Below are 21805 nucleotides of genomic sequence, written 5' to 3'. Positions count from 1 at the left end.
TCAGATTTTAGCTTGACTAAGTTTCCCTCTGCTTTTCATGAGTAGAGTCAAATAGATTCTGATTAAAAGCTAACATAATAAACAGTGCATATAATACAAAGTTCTATTACTTCAGTATCCAATTAATGAATCGCATTTATTCCCTAGAAAAAGCGATTACATTGAAGAGCTAAAGTTTTAAAATTGCACAATACTAAGCACTCAAAATTACCACAAACATTCAAGGGAATGAAAATGCGAAAAATGAGTGCTCTAAATTACTCCACTGGATCAAGACATATTTTAGAGAATAACAAAAGTGGAAAAGGAAAGAGAAAATGCAAGAAAGACAACTAATGGTTGAACACTGAACATCTGTATTTATATATAATAGATTATTTTATTTACAATAAAGAAGAATCAAAGATTCAAGAGAGCAAAATCCTGTGAGGAATTCAGGATCACACAGAATTATGAAGAGAGCAGAGACAAATACAGTTTAAACTTTACCAATTTAGAAAGGATCAGAATATAAAGGGCATTATCAGTACTGATAAGCAGCTGTTAAAATATATTCCCAGTGAAATTTGTCATGTAGTAAATTAGGCCAAAAAAAATTGTCTCCATACTTACTGTAACATCAGAATTGGCTGATGGAATATGCAGAATGAACCAAGTGTGGAATAATTATTTTTAAATGTTGACAATTTCAGATAGCTCGGAAATTTTGTGCATCATGTGAAGATACAATTAATATCTGCTGGGCAGCTATTACATCCCTTCCCCCCCTCCCCCACCAAAAACAGAGTTCAATTTATACACCAGAATATGCAACTGACAGTCCTGACACTCTCAAAGAAACCTCGATACAAATATCAGAGGGAGCTCTGTCATCACAATTATATTTCTGGTAGTGGGACATATGAAGTGTTAAAATACGATAAGGTTAAAAAACTTATGATTGCATTTATTACATGTCTTTGCTATAAAACATATCTAACAGGTACTGCACCACATAGTCAAGACTATACGATCCTTCTAAAAGTATTGTTACTTTCAGGTTTATATTAATTAGGTACAGACTATTAAATTATTTTAGACTTTTTAATTTTTTTTAAATGAAACCCTAAGGTACAACTTTTACACATCTATCCTGAAGCTTACAGAGGTGTTCTATAGAAGAAGTAACATTACCAACATCATGACAAGAAAGAGAAGTGATACCTAAATAACACATGAAAGTGTTAGAGCTACTAAAAATACCATTTTCACTTTTGAGTTTCATATTCTCTTACTTCTTGGCTTTTTTACTTGAAAATGTTTTGGGATGGTTTAATTTTGTGGGCTTTTGGGTTTTTTTAAATAAATTTAAAGGCTGAAAAAGTAAGTAAAACACTACTGGATTTCAGTCATCTGTCTTCAGGGCATCAATTATGAATGAGCCTTTGATCAGGTGACTGTGTGCATTAATGGAATGAACATGATGAAGCAATAAAATGTTATGTATTAAATCTCTACTCAAGTTGAAAGGACTCTAAGAGCGAATTTTGTACTTCTGTAAAAAGCCAGCCTTAATGAGGTTGATTTGTACCGTGCATGGCCAAGGAAGAGACAGTACTTCTCTGTACTCTATTTGGAGACCTTCAATGAAATGCCAAATAAAATCTAAGTATTTAAAATCTCTGGGAATAGCTCATTTTTAACAGCTTTCTCCTTTTTGAATTCGAAGTTTAATTTAATATTTTAATGATAAACATCCTGGTGTTCTTGAAACATCTGTGACTCTAAAGAATTTATAATGTCTCTTCCTCTCTACATTCTGTTAGACATGGTAAAATTTGCATGCTCATATCTAGGATTGATTGAGTGAGATACACCAAAAAAAAAAAAAAAAATCAACTTGAGCTAGTAGAACAGCTTAATGAAGTAATCTATCATTACTACTAACATATTCATCCCTTTCAAACAAATTTTTAGCAGCTCCTGTTTTCTATATAAAACATGAATTCTGCATTCCTAACTTTTCAGGCTTCTCAGAATTGAGCCTCCACTTATATTGTCTCTGTAACTTCCATTCATTTTCCCTTTACAGCTGTATTTCACTGTTCATCTAACAGTTTCCCCTTATTTACTTTCATTTTATTCCACATTTACTCCATAGATCACAATCCAACTTACTTCACTTGTTCCTCTGTCTTCTGAAGCACATAGCTTAGTACTGAACAGGATCTATCCTATTTTATATCTGCCACCTTTGGAAAGCAAAAATTAGGATGCTAAGCATTGAGAGGCAAGCCTGCTTCCAGCAGATTCAAGAGAAACTCCCTGCTGCGTTATGAATTCAAGATCTCACCGATTATACTTTCTCTTATGGCCTGCAGTACCTCCTTTCTCCAAGGACTATCCTGTCAAGTCTACTATCAAAAAAGTCTGCAGCAAAACAGAGAGAAGTAGAACAGGAGGTTACTGTTCTAAATACTAAAATACAAGTCTTCAGGGGTTTAACAGACAAGAGTTCTAGGGATTCCTCCAAGATGCACTCAGACAAATAATCAAAATCTCATTAACTGCTGTTCCATTTCCTTGGCCTCTCCTATGCAGAGAGTACTTTGGACAGTACTGCTTCTTGCAAATATCCAGTGGCAAATTCCTTCAGTTGAATCTTACAACATTGCACAGACCCGCATGCCTACTGTTACACGGGTTTAACTCTGTATGAACACATATACTTATGGAAGGAATTTATTGAAAAGACTTTTTCTTTCTTTTTAAACACACAAATTTCTGTGTGTATCTGGGGTTGTTCACACTGAAAGTAATTCACCCAGTATTTTTGCACTTGAAATCCTTCCATTTTGGCTTCCATGAGGAACAACAGGCAGAGGATGAAAAAATCTTAGGCTAGAATCAAACAGAACAATTAAAGGTCTATTTGTTGGCCTAATTTAAGCATCTGTTTGATTTTCTGAACTCTCTTTATGCCACACAGGAGTTGAGTAATAATGCTGGTGAGTCCCAAATTCAAAGCTTGAAGTCAGTAAACAAAGATACTGAAAGTGAAAGATTATGCTTCATTTTTAAACACAGTAACTCATGCAATCCAGATAAAATGGAACTGTAGAAAAGCAAATTTCTTTTTCACTTGCCTGTAACGTCTTGGATATTAGATTTTTGCCAAAGGTTTTGTCAAGACTAGAAAATTCTTTCAATAGACCTTGAGTGGGAAGAGCACAGTGTTCAGTAACACGTCAGCAAAGTTTAAGATTTTAGTCACAATCCATTGAAAACCCTCTTTTGGTCTTGGTTCACAAAAGAGAACTGGTATTAAACATGTCTCTGCTGGTTTTTAGTAAGAAATTACAGAGAAACTGGAGAACAGAATTCCACAAAGGAGATGAGATAAAGGTAAAAAAATGCAGAATCAGTTCTTAACATCAGTACAGAGTTGAACAAAACCAATACCTGACACAGCAGACCTAGAAAAAAATCCCCCCCTTGTGTTTCTTAGTGCATGATACTAGAAACAAAAATCAGTGAGGTAAATTTCAGCTACCAGGCTTACCTTGAAAAAAGCATGATAAGGAAGGAAGCAGAGCAGGGTAAACATGAGCAAAGCTACAAGCAAATAAAGCCCAGAGGAGTGTAGTAGATGCTAGAATACATAACCAGTGGCATGTTCAAGATAGTTTTGCTTTTTTTCCTGATTTACAATCAAAACTCAATTACTTATGATCTGCAACCAGATCCATAAATCTCATGAAACATCTGTGCAATGGATACCAAGACACACAAAATACATCTTCCTACAAGCTGCTATCTGGAGCCACTGTCACAAAGGTTGACACCAACATTACATGCTGCATCTTTAAACTGTGCGGGGAAACTGCCCACTTTTCCAGGCCCAGCATATAAAGATATAATAGAAGCCCAGTTTTTTATTAATCTTTTCTAGCATGCATTCTGACTAACAGTAGTCAAAATTAACTTAAAAAATGAAGCCTGTATTCAATCATTCATGGCTGCATTCACACTGCTCTACTGCATGCTGTGGATTAAGCCACCCCCTTAAAGTGCACATGGTCACACTAAACTTGGATCCAGTGCTCAGCCTGTGGTTTTCCAGGCAAAATATAAAGGGTATGTATGCTCTAATGGCAAGGCAAATGACAGATCCTTCTTACTGCAAGTAAATGGCGCCAGACCACCACTGATCTCATAGTGGCTGTGTACACCAGAACGCTGGTCTTACATTGTGGTTTGAAAAGTGTTTACACTTTGCATTGAGAAAAATTGCTTTTCTGATTCCTGTTTGGTTCCAACAGCAACCAAACCCTTAGTGTCTAAGGGCTTTATGTTTTTCTAAACACTTAAGTAGGTTAATACAAAGAATATTTACCTGCTATTTGTAGCCAATGCACCACTCAGTGGGGTGTGGCCTTTATGTGACACATTTAGCACAAAAGGCCTAATTTACTCATTTATGAGCTGTGTCCAACATGAGTGAGACAGGAATAGGAAAGTCTGCTCTAAAACAAGGCTCTCTAACTCAGCTGTGCTTTCCTGAGATGATGTGAGGAGTACTAATGCCAAGTATTCTCTTTACACATTTTATCTCTCTCTAACACTGAACATTTTCAAATCTCTATGCATATATATACACATGCAGATAGGTAAAGGGCATTAAATAGCAGTAGATATTTGTAAGCACTAAGTACTGAACAAAATCAGATAGCAGATGACTGAAAACTGCTCATGAGCTTGTTATAAGCTGTTATCAGAGCAAAAAACAAATTCTGGACATTCGTATAATTCACATCCTGATAAAAAGCGGTGATATGCCTCCTATTCCTCCTTTAGTGATCCAGCTACCACACAAAGTTCTGGCATTCTGGCATCAGATAGAAACTGATTATGGAAAATTAAAAGACAAAAGGCACAAAGCTTAAAAGATTACAGCAAACAACAAAACTTCTCCAATTTAGTTGGGAATATTAATTATCAAAAAGTGTCCACAATAAAAAGTTAATTAAAATAATAAAATAATTACAAGGAGTATACTCATATTAAAATACGTAGCAAAGAATTAAAGGATGCTACTATGAAGAAATTTAACACTCAGAAAACCTGTATCTTAGAAAAAAGTCACCTATACATTTTTTAATGCACTGATATGTCCTATCTTTTCAAGACCTGCCTAATAAATAGTACCTTCAATTTACCCTTTTTCTCTGGTTAAAATTTAATCTGCAAGGCTCAAACTAGACATCTGTGGCTAGAAATGGATGCTTAATTATATGTCCTGCACCTGATCAGGAAGCAGTGGGAACATGTCATATATCCACATTCACAAAGCACCAAACTGGCTAATACACACTGGACAAATTTAACTTCCTCTTAAATAACAGAAAGGGAAACAAACATCTGTAATAACCTCTGCTGGATTGCAGCTCTCCTTGTCTTGACTCATACAACAGATAAAGAGGCACCATGTAACATAATGAATTCTTATCCTTATGAAACAATAAATTACTCACACTTACACTAAATCAGTTGAGTGAAAATTAAAAGAGAAAAACTTCTGTGCAACATCAAATTCATATTCCAAAAAATTCAAATTCTAAGTATTATACCTTTGTGCAAAAAAGGCTTTAGATGGGGGCAGGTGGGAAAAAGCACATTTAAACAGTACACAGGCTGCTACTCCATATGTGTTTGCAGAACTATAATAAATGTTTTTAATCTATGAAACATCTGGGACTAAAATCCAATTTATACTTTTTTTTTTTTTTTAAGATGGAATACTTTTAAAGTGCATAGCATAGTTTCTTCAATATAAATCTGCACAAAACTAACAGCATGGGTCTATCCTTTAGGCTTTTTCTAGAAGTATAAAATATGCAGAATCCTACCAGGCCATATTGCCATGGGCTGTGTTGTCAAGGTGACAGAGTAGCTCCAGGGTTTGAGTGTTGCTTGATGAATCATCAGGGGACTCCTGACTGCCTGATTCCAATTCCTTCGGCATCCTCCAAACAGCAGCACATGTCATGACTTTAGTGTCTGAAGCTAAGCAACAGAGAATATTGTCAACAGATCATTGTATGGGAGATGTATTTTGTACATACTGCACCAACATTTACACAAATCTATAAGCAATGCACATCTGCTGTTTGAAATATTTAAAAATATTATACCAAGATGAATTCAAAGAATGCATAATGTGGCTACAGACACAGACCTCAAGTTATCAGTCAAGATGCTGCAAAACTCACAACTAGCATGTATTTGACTTGCGTCTCCCTGAACAAAAGCAAAATTAGGTGTTCATCAAAACTCTTTGGGATGCATGTTTTCCAAGTTTCATTCCCCATACTGATGTTAATGAAAATGACAAGTTACATTGCTTGGTCCCTTAACAGTAAAGATACAGACATCATTTAAACACTTCTAACAGCTATCTCCAGTTTAATCCAGAGCGTTATCTCATATCCTTTACTACCAGTAACTGTTTATTGCAAAATTGGTTCTCCCAAGTAAGTACATGCCTCTAACCCCAGAAAATAAAAACGGTATCCAAAAGACAAACTGAACTCACATGCATACAGCAAAGTACTACAATGTACGAAGAACAAGGCAACTGTAGATTGAGGAGAAAACACCATATGGTCTGTACATATATGGCATTGCCCATCACCCAATCTGGCCATTTGTAGCAGTGCAGAATGAGAGGAGACCAGAGCAGCAGTGCATATGTTCATGCTGTTCCAGCTGCTGGTCCAGGGTTCAGTGAGGATGAACGATTCAGTGCGATCCACTCCAGCGGGAACAAAGGAACCAGCCACAGCCACAGTAAGCAAAAGCAGGGGGAGTGACTGCTGGCTGCAGGACAAGCAAAATGAGAAGTCCAGAGGATAAGCAGCAACGAATGACACATCTCTTCTGAGGTCATTTTAGAGGCCTCTATCTCCAAGTACATTTCAACTGATTTTAGTCACGAGCGTCTGATTACAGAGCCATGAGAAAATGCGACCAACTTCATCAGTAGAAAGGAAAGTGGCAGCAGCTGCATGTAGAGTGTTTTCAAGAGGAAGCAAGGACACTGAAAAGGGCTTCTCAGGCTAAAATGGTACTAACAGAGGAAAAAAGATGTATTATAAAGGTCACCAATCTGGAGATTCTATATGGAAAAAGAGGCAGCCAAACAATACAGAATAGGACAAAAAGTAACTGATACATAGTAAGTCCTGAATACAAGAATGCAGACGTTTAAAATGCAGTCATATGAAATAAAATTAAAAAAAGGTAGTTAGGTGAAACCTGTAGGAAAAAAAGGCCATTTCTGCAACAGGAAACAGGGATAGGAGGAGGACTTCGTATGTATTCAGAACACAGAATCACTGGATATTTGATAGATTGTGCTGAGCATAAATTATACCTATGATGCACATAACTATTCTACAGTGATTTGGATATACAAGTTGAATACAGTAAAAAGAGACCATACGTCTAAAGATGATTAAAAAATACCTTATTTATTAACACTTAATTGAACTTTTGCTAATTGTAGAGCATGCTAACTAAACAGCTATTTCTGAATAATTTCAGGCAAATGGTTTACTCTAGATCCATTAGAGGAAGAGAAGAAAGCAGCAGTGGATGGCTACCTTTCCTTAGCAAAGGGCAAACCCAGACACAGTGTGCTTTGTACACCATGCAAGTAATAAATAACTTAAAATGCAATATAGCTAAAAAAGGGGAGATTTACGAAAGATTTCACTTCAATGTGACAGACCAGTAATAAAAATTTTCTGGTAGATTATAACTACTAAAAGCTCTGTACCATGCATATAAAGCAATAGCTTTTCAACTATCATCAAGATCATAGCAGAGAACTACAAAAGGAAATCATGGAAAACAAACTACCTGCTCCTCAAGCCATCTTTCCTCTCCAGCACAGCACTACAAGTCTTAAGAGAACTTTAAAATGTCACAAAGAAACTTAACATTCAGGAAACAGATTTAAAAATTTTAAAAAAAGTAGCCTGCACAAAACACTTTTCAGTGCACTGATAAATATTACCTTTTTCTTTCTAGTTGAAATTTAACCTACAAGGCTTCAACTAGTAATCAGTGGTGAGACCAATTCTTAAAATTTATGGTACAATCTACGATATAATTAAAAATGAAGAATCAACTATCACTTCTGAAGTAGTTTTGGGATGGAGAGGTGTGTTTTGGGTTTGCTTGGTTTTGGAGGGTTTTTTGATGTTTTTTGGGGGTTTTTTGGTTGTTTTTTACAACAAAAAAATATTTAGGTAACAAATAGGAATTTTTATGGAGTCATATTTTTAAAAGGTTAGAGAATTATTTTAAGTGTTGTTCACTTTTGATAAATTTAAAATTACTCCTACTAGAATATATATAAGTATAATGAGATTATGAATGCCATCTTACATCACAGGTATCTGAATACAGAAAGTAAAGGGGCCCTTTCCACTCTCATATGTGACATGTACAGCAATATCCAACATTGATGTTTCATTATACTTGTTCAGTCTCAATTCAGACTTCTCATTTCATTTACAAAAATCTGCTGTTATTTCATTTATCTTAAAATTCTCTGATAATTGTGAAGCTGCCCGTAAAACTTGCATGATCACCTCCTTCACCATATTTTTCCTGAAATGTTACAGAAGACCACATTCTTATGGTTTCAACTTTTCTTGCCAGTAGATGTCTAGGTGGTCCCAAAATTATTTCAAACTGTGGTTGGTAAAACATGGAGCAAATCTATTAACATGTCAATGCCCTGTACCTGTTCAAGAAGCAGTGAGAACATGTCATGTGCACACACCCATAAAGCACCAAACTTGCAAATATACAATGGATAAATTTAACATTCTTCTGAATACCAGAAAGGAAAAGGAAACAACTCCCTGTAATAAACTCTGCAGTAGTGAGCTCTTCTTTTCTCGTCTTAAGCAAAAAAAAATGAGTTGTTACACAGGTACCATATAATATGAATTCTCATCCTTAAGAAACAATAAATTACTTCCATATAGGCCAAATCAGTTGAGAGAAGACTGAAAATCAAAGACTGAAGTGCAACATCAAATTTAAAAGATAAAGAGATTGAAAAATCCATCCATAAAAAGATTGAAATTCCAAGTATTGCTGCTTTGTGTAGTAAAGGCTTTAGATGGAGGAAAGGGGGGAAAAACATTCTCAAGACATCTCTTCTCTAACCACAGCACCACAACCTTAAAGACAGCATTGAAATGATATGTTAGCTTCTTCAAACTGGAGTATTAGCTCCTTGCACAATCAGATTTCCAGACTGAAAACCCTAAAACAACTAAACAAGCATCATTTTGAACATCAAAGGAGGCCAAAGCCAAGTGTATATGTATGTGTATGTATATATATATATATATATATATATATATATATATATCTTGAGAGAAAAATCCCCCAGAAACTTGAGGTGATCCAGGCTCCTGTAACACTTTGGTGGTTTGAAACCTGAAGTACAGGTTTGTGCAGAATTTTGTGCAGTTCCATGCCTGTTTTACTTCACTAGGACTAGTGGCGAAGGATAAATTAAACTGCACATCAGAAAGGGATAACACTAAAAGCCAACAAGCACAAAACTTTGACATTCAGCACATACATTATCCTCTGCTTTCAGCTGGGTTTGATGATACTCAGGGAAAGTAACATACCGCTTTCCAGCTACTGAATGTCCATCCATCTTGAACAACTGTATGTGCATTGGAAATATTCTAATTTTAAACTTTGGAGAAATTCTGGAATTAGATATATGGCTGAAATCTGTAGAACAAAGACTATTCAGAGCACTACTAACTTCTTCTTGGACAATTCTGACACTTTGTTAATTCCCAGATGTGTGAAACCAAAATAGAATTCCGCAGCCACCCAGAGAAGTAATTTTATATATGGCTGGACTTAAGGAAGGCTTAATTTACCTTTATATAAGTAAGGAACTTTTTAAAATATACTATTTTATCTCTTGTAAAAGAGAGGGCAAATCTATGTGCTGAGTGAAGGTGTCACTCTTCTGATACATGAAGTGAGTTTTTTCTGGGTCACAATTTCTCTTAATAGAATAACCACTAGATACAAACCTACAAACACAAAATCCACAAACACAAACAGGAACTCTCACTACATTGAAATCAAAGGCCCATAACAAGCTTCCCATAGCCTCATGAAAAGCTCACTAACAGTATACAGTATTTGTGGCATTACCCATATAGCCTTATTTCCCAAGTGATCATATGAAATTTTAAAAATCCAGTGTTACTGGGTAATTTCACTACCACTTCTGTAGTGCCACTGCTTATCTAGAATGCCTACAGGCAAAGAGAAACTCCAGGTTTTCCCATCTTTTACTATCTTCATATCACATTACTGCACATATGCATACAAAATGACAATGTTTTTATCTACCAGCTCTCATATTATCTCTTTAAAATGCTAAAAGACAAGTATGAAACTAATATTGAAATGACAATGCCAGTTATTCTGTAAAAGAAAGAAAAACAAGGTAAAAACATAGTGTCACGCTTCTGTGCCTTCCTTTAGTTGAAAACCATTTTTGCATCCCTACTTCATATTGAAAAAAGGATTTTTATTTATGTCACAGCACCAATGCAGAAGAGAACAGATAAGGCTGTGTTGAAGTTTTATCACTGAGTATATTAAGAAAAATGTTACAAGGTTTACTAAGCACTACTGAACTTTCATACAGAGTAAGTCAAAGGTTTGAAGAAGGATGTCCCACTGTATTCCTCATGCATTGTTCACATTTAATGATCCAGAAATGAGACAATGAACTATTGAATCTTAGTCATATTTATTCTTCCTCATTCAAGAGGGGGAAATAGTTGTTCCTTCTCACCCCTTATCTACTTCATTATACATCTTCAGTATATCTTTTGCTAGGTACAGCTAAGCATGGAGCTAAATGTATTTGTTCCAACTGCAACAACCCTCTGTTAAGCACCATTTCCCCAAGTCCACCAATATTATCACCTGGGCAGAGGATAATATCTGCTAGTGACTGCACATAGTTTCATCTACCTAGTTCTGTTGAAATGATCCAGGCTAACAACAAGCAAAACAGAATTTAAGAAATAAACAAGTAATCCCATACTTTGAAAGCACTGAATTAGGAAGCAACTACACATTAAGCTGGTAGCAATAAGGGTGCAGTAATCAAATGTAGGAAATAAACTTTGCTGAGGTCAAACTTTGCTGAGTTCACCCAAAGCCTAAGAGATAATCATGGGTATAGAACATGAGGCCATTGTTGGTGGTTGCCTACTTTACAAGTTGAGCAAGTAAGAAAACCCTCAGCATGCAGAGCCTACAATTTGCAAAGGGTCACAACATGGTCAGTCAATACCAATTTTCCCTGCAGCACTCAAAAGAACTCAATGAGGACTATTTCCACGACAGTTCTAAGCTTTATACTACCAGCTGATTCCAACACAGGAAAAAAAAGCAAAAGCTGTAGATTGGTGGGACATCCCATTTATCTTCATGCAAACACTGTTTCCCTTGGAAAATTGTTCCAACTTAAATTAAGAGTAAGAAATAAGACTAGGGAAAAATATCTGCCTGAAATTTAAAAATAACAGGAAGCTACTGACCAGAGTTCAAAAAGAAACACACCTGTAAGGTTAACTACAGGTAGCTGTTACTCCTTGATCAAGTTCCTTCACACACAAATCAATTCACGGCACTGCTGCTGCTGGAGCACAGTAGCCAGCAGACGCCCCTTAAAAACTACGCAATCATTTCTGTACTAGATGCAAAAATAAAAATCTGTGGATATAATATCACTGCAGATTCCAGATGCAATACAGTTGTTCAGGACACTGGAAGTCATTCCTGCTGTTGTAGAAAATTACAATTTTTATGAACTGGTAGTTTTTGAAGCTAGAACGGATGGCCTATGCACTTCACATTGCTCTTGATTTCGCATCAGCAATTCCTACAATTGACGACTTGCAGAATGAAAGAAGTGAGCTTTGTCACATTTCCAGACTTAGACAGATGAACTTAAAATTTTAAGTAATTCAGAATTCCTATAAAGATTCCTTCAGAAAATGCCACAGACTGCAGGATTACAAAGAATGCAACTGAACATCAGATACCATAAAATCTGTTTATGCAGTCTTCTTAATTAATTCTCTTTAATAAATAACAGTTTTAAAAAGGACTTAACCTCATGCAACCTCAGTAAAAATACTAAGAAACCAACTGATATCTGGACCACTGACGCAGTAAATCAGAAGATCCAAACAAGAAATACAGAATCTAATTTGTCCCCAAGGCAAACAAAAAAATCCCCAACAAAACAAAAGGCAAAAAACCCCACTACTTTAGAGAGACTCTCATCAACTGTTACTAAAATAAATATGAAATACAAAAAATCCAAAGAATATATGGAATATAAAAACCAAACCCTCAATGAAAGTGTGGATACTAATCAATATTCTGCAGTTTCAGCAAATAAGGACTGAGTACATTCAGAAACACACTAAATCTGTTCTCCTTCCTGTTTCAGGCGTGGACAGATGCACATTTAGGACTTCCTAAAAGTCAGCATTATTACTCACTGGAGCTGCTTTTCCAAAAGGGAAGCTACTACCTTTTGAAGTAAATACAGATATTAGAAAAAAATAAAGGAGAAACTTATTTTAAGAGGAGTAATTAAAAATTATCTTTATTATTTCACAACAAAGTTTAAAACAGTATTTTAAGAAGTTAGCACCTCTCTTAAGCAAAGTGTTAAGTGGACGTTACTATAATATAAAAGAAGTACAAGAAAAGAGTTCAATGGACATTTACAATCACTACCACCTGTCCCTCCCACCCCTCCACTGTTACCCAACATATTCAAGTAGATCTTAAACCCAATTATACAGATCCACATCGGACAGCTTTACAGTTCAATTGTCCACATTTCATGCTTCTGGCATCACTTGCTGAATAAATCCCACCATGCTGCTGCAGTCCTGACCAGTCAGAAGCTTCCAGCAAACCAGATATAGATCCTTCTTAGCTATATCATTTTTCATACCACTTTAATCTTTATGTTCAATCATTCTTTATGGTCTTCCTTAATGAAAAACCTGATATATCAGCCTTGATTGTTCTTCCTTCTCCCAAAATTCAAGCCAATTATTGCTAGCCTCCCAGTCTCTTTTTGAATCATTTCAAAAGACATTTTATATGTACATCAGTGATTTAGTATTTTAAAGTTAATTCTTGATCACCAATAGCTATACACCCGACTGCACTATCTACAGGAACAATGTTTTCATATTACTTTTTGCTGTCACTCTACTTCATTCCCCTGTGTTTAACCTTGAAACCTGAATGACAATGCTTCCTACATCACTATCTGCAGACATTCACACTGAAGCTGGAGGAGCTGAAGTATCAGTGCCTGACAGGGTTTGCTCTTTGATCAGCTCAGGTGGTGCAAAGCCAGCTGTCTGCAGTTATTCTGTTGCCCAGGGAACAACAACTGAAGTGTGTACTTCCTAAATCTGCACAGGAGGCCCTTCTGCAGCATTGCCACAGCAGCTCGTGCTGTGCAAGGCTGAAGTGGTGAAGCTGCTCTAGCTAAAGCCCAGCTGGTGCCCATTAGTGCTCTCGGTATGACAGGAACAAGCAGCCAGTGCTCAGAACCCCCCTCCCTTCCACTGACAAACAGTTAGCACTCTTCCTTATCAATGTGAACATTCTTCTTCGAGTTTAACAGAATTAAGAAAGAAAAACAAAATTACTCAATGCATATTTTGTTTTAAAAAAAGAATATCCCTTTCAGCCTCTTTAGTCAATTAATAAAAAAATTAACTGTATTCTGTTTATTCAATGTCATGTCCTTCACAGGCAAAAAAAGAGGGGGAAAATAGACCCCTCATTTTCTGGGTTAGTAACTTCATCTTATGTCCTAAAAGCCTGTGTAGTCCTTGATTTTACATTTTTTTTTTATGAAATACAGAGGGTGAGATATATGTGGGAATAAAGGGCTACAAGCAGTTTAATTTCTTTCCATTACTTAAATGCATTTTTAGCTATCAAAAACCAGACACTGATTTTCAAAAAAATCCACCCAACAAAACAAAACAAAAAAAAGCAAACCCACAAAAGGTGGAAACACAGCAGCTCACTCTTTATCCTAATAGTATTATGTTTGCATTGTAAATACAGATATCCAAGGAAGTTTTATAAACCTCACCTGCTACTAACACTGCTAGAACGATCTAAGAGTGTGCAAAAGGAATGGAGAGTCAGGTAAACCCATGACTATCTATGGAAGAACAGGAGATAGTGTGCAGAAAGCAGGCAGTCAAATTAGAAAAGGCATAAATTGCACTTCTTAATAGTCTAATGCTTCTTATGCTATCCCAAGGTGATTTGAGACAATGTTTCAGCACAGATCTTTTTTGCTGATATACTCTGCAGATATACATCTGTTTGAGGGAGGTCAAAATTTACTGATTGCATTTTGGGAACTCTGCCATATGGGGACAGCCCACGCAAAGAACCACAACCATCACTAGAGCTGAACTCTGCTCTTCAGGCAGAATTTGGGTGCAATAAGGTAAAAGCTGCAGCAAGAGTGAGAACCACACAAGCAAAAAGGTATTGGCTGGCCATAAAAAATCATTTGTGAGATTTAACTCTGTGCGTGGAAAGCTGCACAGTACCCCAATAAAACTTAATGAGGGACAGTTACACGTTGGCTTCCATCATCACAAAGGTGAGTGGAGCTAAACAGCGTCGTCCACATTGCTACTTTTACACACACAACAGTCGTCTCATGGAGGTAACATGGCAGTTGTCAGTGAAATAAGGTGAAATGAAACCAATACACTTAAGCTCCCACTTGATATTTCATAAAGTAAAAATTGCACTCCTTAACAAGTTGATGGGAACTGCAGACCACTCATCCCCCTGTAGAACTGGGCACCTGAATAGACAGTTACATATTCAAGAGTATATCTATATAACCTCAAGAATTCCCATTCTATTCCATAGGAGTTCCAAAGACAAATATAACTTCTGTAGTAAGTCTGCCTCAAGCAGGAGAAATGCCACTCTATCCAACACAAGCAGTTTATGTGGCTGCCTCAAGCCTGACAAACCACTAGCTCAATTGGAAAAGGTAGGTTCACCACACCTTACAACAGCCTTTCATGGTCTCCACTTGGTATTTCCCCTCAACAGAAATCCAGATGTGTGGCCACAACCAACACACACAAAATTTCTCCCAGCAATAGCTCAATGTCTAGTGGAGGGGTTTTTGCTATCCTCAGGACTGAGGGATTCCAGGCTGCCAAGACCAGTGGAAAGTCAAGTTAGGGAATATTTAAAGAAATTGGATCCTAGTAATGCATCCACAAGAACTGAGGAATGGCCAATGTAGTTATGAGGCCAGTTTCAATTAACTCTGAAAGGTCATGGTGCTGGAGAGAGGTTCCTGAGGACTTTGAGAAAGCAAATGGCATTCCTGTATTTTAGATGGGCAAGAAGGATCTATATACTAGTCAGTCTCCCCTGGAGACTTCCAGTCTCCACAGGAAGGTGACAGATTAAAAGAATCTGAAAAACATTTCTAAACATAAGTTGACTGGGACTACTCAGTACAGATTTATGAAGGAGACATCACATCTGACACATATGATTGCATTCTGCAGTGAAAATTAAATTAAAAACAGGCTTGGTAAAAATGGGAAAGCGGTTGATGTTACTTATCTTTAACAAGACGGTTCAAGATAACCATAACATCCTCACAAACAAACTGAAGAACAGGAGGGTTGGGCTCAAAACTGGTTGAACTGCAATTCTCAAAGGGTTGTGGTCAGTGGAATAAAAGTCATATGGAGCCAGTCACTACTGGTTTGTCTCAGGAGCTGACAGGGGGGCCAGAACTGTTCAGCATCTTCATTAATGACCTCAGGGAACATCAGAGGGACAGAAACAAGCTGGAAAAACAGACCAACAGGTACCACAACGTTCAACAATGCTCTGAAAGGGCCCTGAAGGTTATGGTGACAGCAATTTGAATGTAAGGAACAGTGGAGAAGTGCTGTTAGTCTACTAGGCGGCATGTGCACCCACAGTGGATATCATAAAACTATGCTGAGCTGCAATATAGTCTTCACAATATCAAAAGAAGACAAAAATATTAACCTCAAATTCTCATACTTCCTGTAGCTGTCACTCAAATTGCTGCAGAAGCAGAAATGTCTTAAGTTTTATGTCTAATGGTCAGAAACACTGATGCTTGCTTGATGACACATTTTAAAAAAACCTACCCCCTACACACAAGAGCATTTAAAACTGCGAATTATCACTTACAATCAGGAGAAAAATCTCAAACTAAAACAGTCCTCAAAACATTTTAATATGGTTTCATAAGAAGACATGTAGATAATAGAATATGCTACAGAATATGATGTCATCATATAGCTACAATAACTCAAGATTTACTACTTGATAAAGAATTTATCATTGTTATAACTATTTAAGATATTGCTAGCACTTGAATTTTGATGTTGATAAGTCAGCGAGAGGGGAAAAAAAAAGAAGAAACAAGAAAAAAAATCTTTATCATTCTCTTAAGGTTATGAAGCAAGAGATACTCCCTTGGCCTCTCCAGCTTTCCAAGGAGGATGGGATAATGCAAAATTAAAGCAGGCTATCTTTTCATGGTAGAATGAACATCACAAAACATGGAATACAAAAAAGTGAGGTTGCAAAATATCTTAGCATTTACTGGAAGGAACTTGCACACGATACTTGGTTTCATTTGCATTATTTGGGAATAACTCTGAAGTCTAATATAAAACTAGTGTAGTAAGAGAAAAGCAAGCCATTAACTTTCACTTATACAACAAAATTGTTGCACAAGGATGCCTAAACACACACTGTAAGAATTTACATGTCTCTGCAAAATGTTATTTACTGTAACAATAGCATTGACTGGAGATGGCAAAAGAATACATTCTCTTGCAGTCTTTTACATTAGTTGAGATCAATATTTGAAAATAGAGTTTAAAAACTACTTCGAATTAAGAGACAGAAAAACACTTCCTTTGTTCTAAGCAAAAAAAAATTTAAAAAGGGGAAGAGAATTAAACCTTCTAACAGTGAAAGAGAGAGCAGTCTGATAATTCAAGAGATTATCCCTCAGCGACAGCACTAATTCAGAAGCATTTTATCCACTTCCTGCATTTAAAGCACTCTTTTCAATATCATGACCATTCTGTTATACTTGAATTTCTGTCATTTTCTCTCCTCCCTCTTCTGACATTCATTTTCTTTTGCTTCATACCAAAAATGTTGCAATTATCCTGATAATCGCTGTCAAATAAAGATGAAATCCTAAATGAAGAGATAACAAGGATCTGTGCTTCAAGTTAATTATATTATACATGGTCCATGGTCCCCCAGCTCTTACACTTTTCACTGTGCATCTGCTCTTACACAATGGCTGAGACACTACTGGGCTTAGCTCCTATAGCAGTCTCACATGCAAGTAAGATTATAGCACAGACGATGATATGACAGCTACATTACCTCTCATCTGGACAGAACTCAATGTACATCTATGCATAGAGGCCTTCAAATTTGAACAGAATTAACATGGAACAATTTCTCAAGCTGTTCATCACTTGTGTAGCATTTTTCCATCACGTGGATCAGATAGGCAACCATTTCATTTAAAACCTTACCGCAAACTACTTGTAAAGAAACACTCAAATTACATATAACAGCTGAATTCCTAGGAAAAAAAACATTAAAAGAACATTAGGAACACCAAGGACATTTATTTTTTCCTTCAAACTATGGGAATAAATCTTCTTCTGTACATCCCACCACTACTGCTGAGAAGAGGGAATATTTAAAGACACATTCTACTTCTGTGCCCATTTTAATGACTGTAGCATATCCCATGGCTGTACCAATGATTTCCCTACACGGAGTGCTTTCATTACAGCAAGGCAAAAGTGTCACCTGCTGTCTTCAATACTAAGCAGATGAAGCATCACCAGCAGCATTATTTCCAGTATCCTTACTGATGAATTTTCTCTGCAGAAAGTTTTATTAATACATGAGTTCACTGTGTGTAAGTGCAAAGCACCAGACAGGCATAACTCATTGTAGATTTATTGTTTTGAAATAATGGATTTCAAAGGCAAACTATTTTCAACTAAACTAAACACCAGTTTTGTGTTTGTATGCTCCGAATCCATAAATGCAAGCTATTTGTATGAAGTCTTCATAACCACTGCACCAGGGCACCTATCTTGTTTGAAAAAATCCAAGTGAAAACCAGGATGTGTGCACACACATTCCTGCCTGCATGTGGAAATTTGCAGGTAACAGCTTTGTCCAGTCACACTTCCTTTTGCCCTCTGGTGGCTTTCTATGTCCCTACATTAAACAGAAGAGCAGAACCTATTTTTGTAGGAGTTTAAAAATACATTTGAACTGGGACAATAAATGTGTTTCCACATATGTTTCCATGGATTTGAATAAGAATTTGAATTCTTAGGCGAAGCAGAGGCAAGCACAAATACAAAAGACAACAGCAACATAAAAACTTACTAATTATGCTTTTAAATGTAGATTAGATAAAGATTCTGCTTTTAAATTTAGTTTTACCTCTTCCTAGTGAAAGGAATTAATCTAGCTTTATGTCATGGATTTAAAACAAAAATTCATCTGAAACGCCAAAGTTAAAACCAGAGGAAGCATTCCACTGTGAGCTCCAGCATTATTAGTGTAACAGTGTCAACTACCTAATCTTGCAAACCTGACACTTTCAGGTAATTTCACACCATGGAAAAGGTGACAATAGAAGGACTCAAAAAGATGAGCTCCTTTGTTTACAAAAGTTAGTTAATGCATGTATAGAGAAAAACAGTTCAAGCCATCCCAACATGATGCTGTACTCTAAAGTGGTAGTTACAGTTCAGGAAAAAGCTCTTGTATATCAAGACTGACAGTTTTCTGAGCCTTATGTGCAGCAGTAGATGAGGAAGTCAGCAAAACATCAGCATCCTTACAAAGGGCACTGAGCATAAAAGAGCACTGATTGTTCCACAGCCCCATGAAGACCTGATAAGCCTTCCTGGGAACTCAGAAACCACCAAGTTGGCGAACAACTCCAGCTCATGATCTGATTCAGCATTTAGTACCTGAAAGCAGACAGAAAAGTACCACCTTCTTAAGAAGAAAGAACTCGTATGAATTAAGACAATTATCACTGCTAGAAACTTAATTTTGCCTCAATGAATGTGTGCACCTAATACCCAATAATTAAACATTCTCTTCAAATTGAGCAGCATGAAGATTTTGCTTTAATTCATCAAGATTCTTTAAGAACTCCACAACACCTACTAATCCTTATCACAACAAAACCACCCATAGCACCAGACACTGTACAAATGCTATACAAAGAAGGATAACTATTTCAAAATATCCTCTTCTCTAGAAGGCTGAAATTATCTCTAAAATGACTACTCTTAATTTTGTGGAATAAGCCACACAACAGAACCAATGTATTATTGAGATCAGCAGAACAGAAATTCTTGACCAGATCTTCATACCACAATTTCTTTCATATACATCTTTATCATGTCTTTCATCTAATTTCTGAAGTACTTGCATGTTTCTCTTAAATATATTCACAAAAACAGTCTCTCTATTTTCTAGAACTCTGCAATGGAGAACTATGATAGATATTTATTTTTTTGGCAACTTACTTAAAATAATGTCAGGTACTGGTCTCCAGCCCTGAGACCAGAAAGCACAATTTTTTTGCAGGCTAAGTTAAAAGAAGGAGGCTACACCACAACTACTCATGAATTTTCGTGATCTGGGCATCATTGTCTGAAAGTACACTGTAATGTGGTCCATACAAAAACTGCTCAGGGAGCACCCTCACAGTTTAATAGTAGGTTCTACTGCAAGTCAGTCCCTAGGTCAGTGCCATGGCCCTGTTCCAAGTCATTAGAATACAAATATAACCTTCTAATAGTCTAATATCCTGGGATTATTTATTTTACTCTATAGGTTACAATTTCCAGCAAAAATTTTCATTATAGAAATATTGCTGTAAAAAACCAACCAACCAAACAAAAATAAAACCCCAACAAACATGCAGTCAGCTGACTGATCCAAAACCTGATTATTCAGCATTAAGACTTTCACAGCTCGCAGGTTCTATCCCTCACAAACTAGCAGGTGAGGATTGTTTTCTTAAATTGTTTTCAGTGTTGATACAGCTCACACGTACACTTTCCACATTGGCTTCCACCCTACCTGACATCATTAGAGTAAATCATTCCAAATATCAGATTTTAATGCTGTTATTTTTATCACCTGTATTTTGACATACTAATTTTCAGGTTTTCAATTACATAAAATTACTCTTGTGGTCATGAAAATACCCTTGCAATCCAATTCAAAATTGCACAAACAATCAGCATAACCATTCTGTTTAGTTTGCTGGCACAGTTTAAAACAGCTGAAAGAAAAGCTGAAGCCTCTAGACCACTGTTCATCTTACAGCAACAAAACTAGAAGTTAGATCCAACAATATAAGACTTGGCAAATTATTTCACTGATCCTTCCAGTAAATGCCACAGAAAGGAAGAAAAACAAGGTCTCAGGAAAATAGAAGAAGTTGCCACAGATAAGGAAGAAACAAAATGCAAGACAAGAAATGCTTATCAACAGCCGACCACAACACATCAGAACAACACAGATTTTTGTATGGACAGACACTAAATGTCTGCTAACACCTAAGGGTGTTATCTTTTCTGTAACATTTCTCAAGCCTGCCACAGAACTGACTGCCCAAAAGCTATTTTATGTCATACCTCCTTGTGTTCTCATATATCCCTTACCTGTTTTTGGGATCTCCTTCCTCAGCATCTCCTTATTTCTCCAACTCTACCATTGCCTTAATTTCCCCACTTTGTCTTTCAGCAGCATTTCCCCTATTAGACCTGAGATGGCAACAGTACAATTGTCTACAATTATTCTGTGGGACATGGTCCTTTACTCTTGCCCCTCCAAGCATATCTTTCTCCTGCACCCAGGGTAGCTGCATAAAGCACATCCTAAAAATTCACCTTTTCAATAATGGAGACCACTACCCAGATCCAAATGGAGGTTCAGCAGGCAAACCGTTTTCCACCTATGCAGAGTTTTTGGTCTGGATCATTTTTCTATTTCCTTTCCTTTATCTCCCCATCATGTCATGCAAACCCACCAGCAGTTTGCCTTAACCCTTGACTTCCCAAACAATTCTATCATTGCCAAGTTTCTGTAGAACACCTAAGAGAACACAGTAACTACCCAAGTAGCTGGCCATTACACAGTATCCAAATCCCAACAAACCACTAGTTTCTTTGCTGACATGCTAAATAGATTCATCTGTATCTCAGAGCAATGCATAATTCTGGTTAATTCTAGCTTACAGGATATAATGAAAGCTATATTCAGGTTTTGCAAATAATGCTGTATAAACTATAATTATATTTATAAAACATTATTTTAGCTTTCCCCAAATTCATCATCATGATCATTCATTTCAACCTCTTTACTTAGTGTTCTGGTCCACAGAGACCAGATCCAAGACTCACTCGAGAAGAAGCCATCCATTGCTGGCAAACTGGCAAATGGCTGCAGAACTCTTTAAACAGCTTACAGAATAATCCCCCTGAATTCCCCATTCCTTTAATGATGTAGCTGAAGTTTACTTTAT

At 36.6% G+C, this 21805-nt stretch overlaps 1 protein-coding gene across 3 annotated transcripts in view; it reads right to left on the bottom strand.

Moving 5' to 3' along the window:
- The window catches only part of EIPR1 (EARP complex and GARP complex interacting protein 1), a 74712-nt gene that overhangs the window by 33461 nt on the left and 19446 nt on the right, over window positions 1-21805 (bottom strand). For 2 of the 3 annotated variants that reach the window (XR_005955999.1, XM_041477918.1), the window contains exon 4: window positions 5889-6045. The exons of the other annotated variant lie outside the window; for it this stretch is intronic. Coding sequence is in view for 1 of the 2 variants with exons in the window: in XM_041477918.1 (XP_041333852.1) it covers window positions 5889-6045 (157 nt within the window). In the remaining variant the exon portion in view is untranslated. The remainder of the gene's footprint in view (window positions 1-5888; window positions 6046-21805) is intronic. 3 annotated transcript variants of the gene reach the window in all.

Source organism: Pyrgilauda ruficollis, unplaced genomic scaffold (genome assembly GCF_017590135.1).
Source record: "Pyrgilauda ruficollis isolate IOZ18807 unplaced genomic scaffold, ASM1759013v1 scaffold42, whole genome shotgun sequence".
Classification (NCBI taxonomy): domain Eukaryota; kingdom Metazoa; phylum Chordata; class Aves; order Passeriformes; family Passeridae; genus Pyrgilauda; species Pyrgilauda ruficollis.
This window is presented reverse-complemented; position numbering and strand designations above follow the sequence as displayed.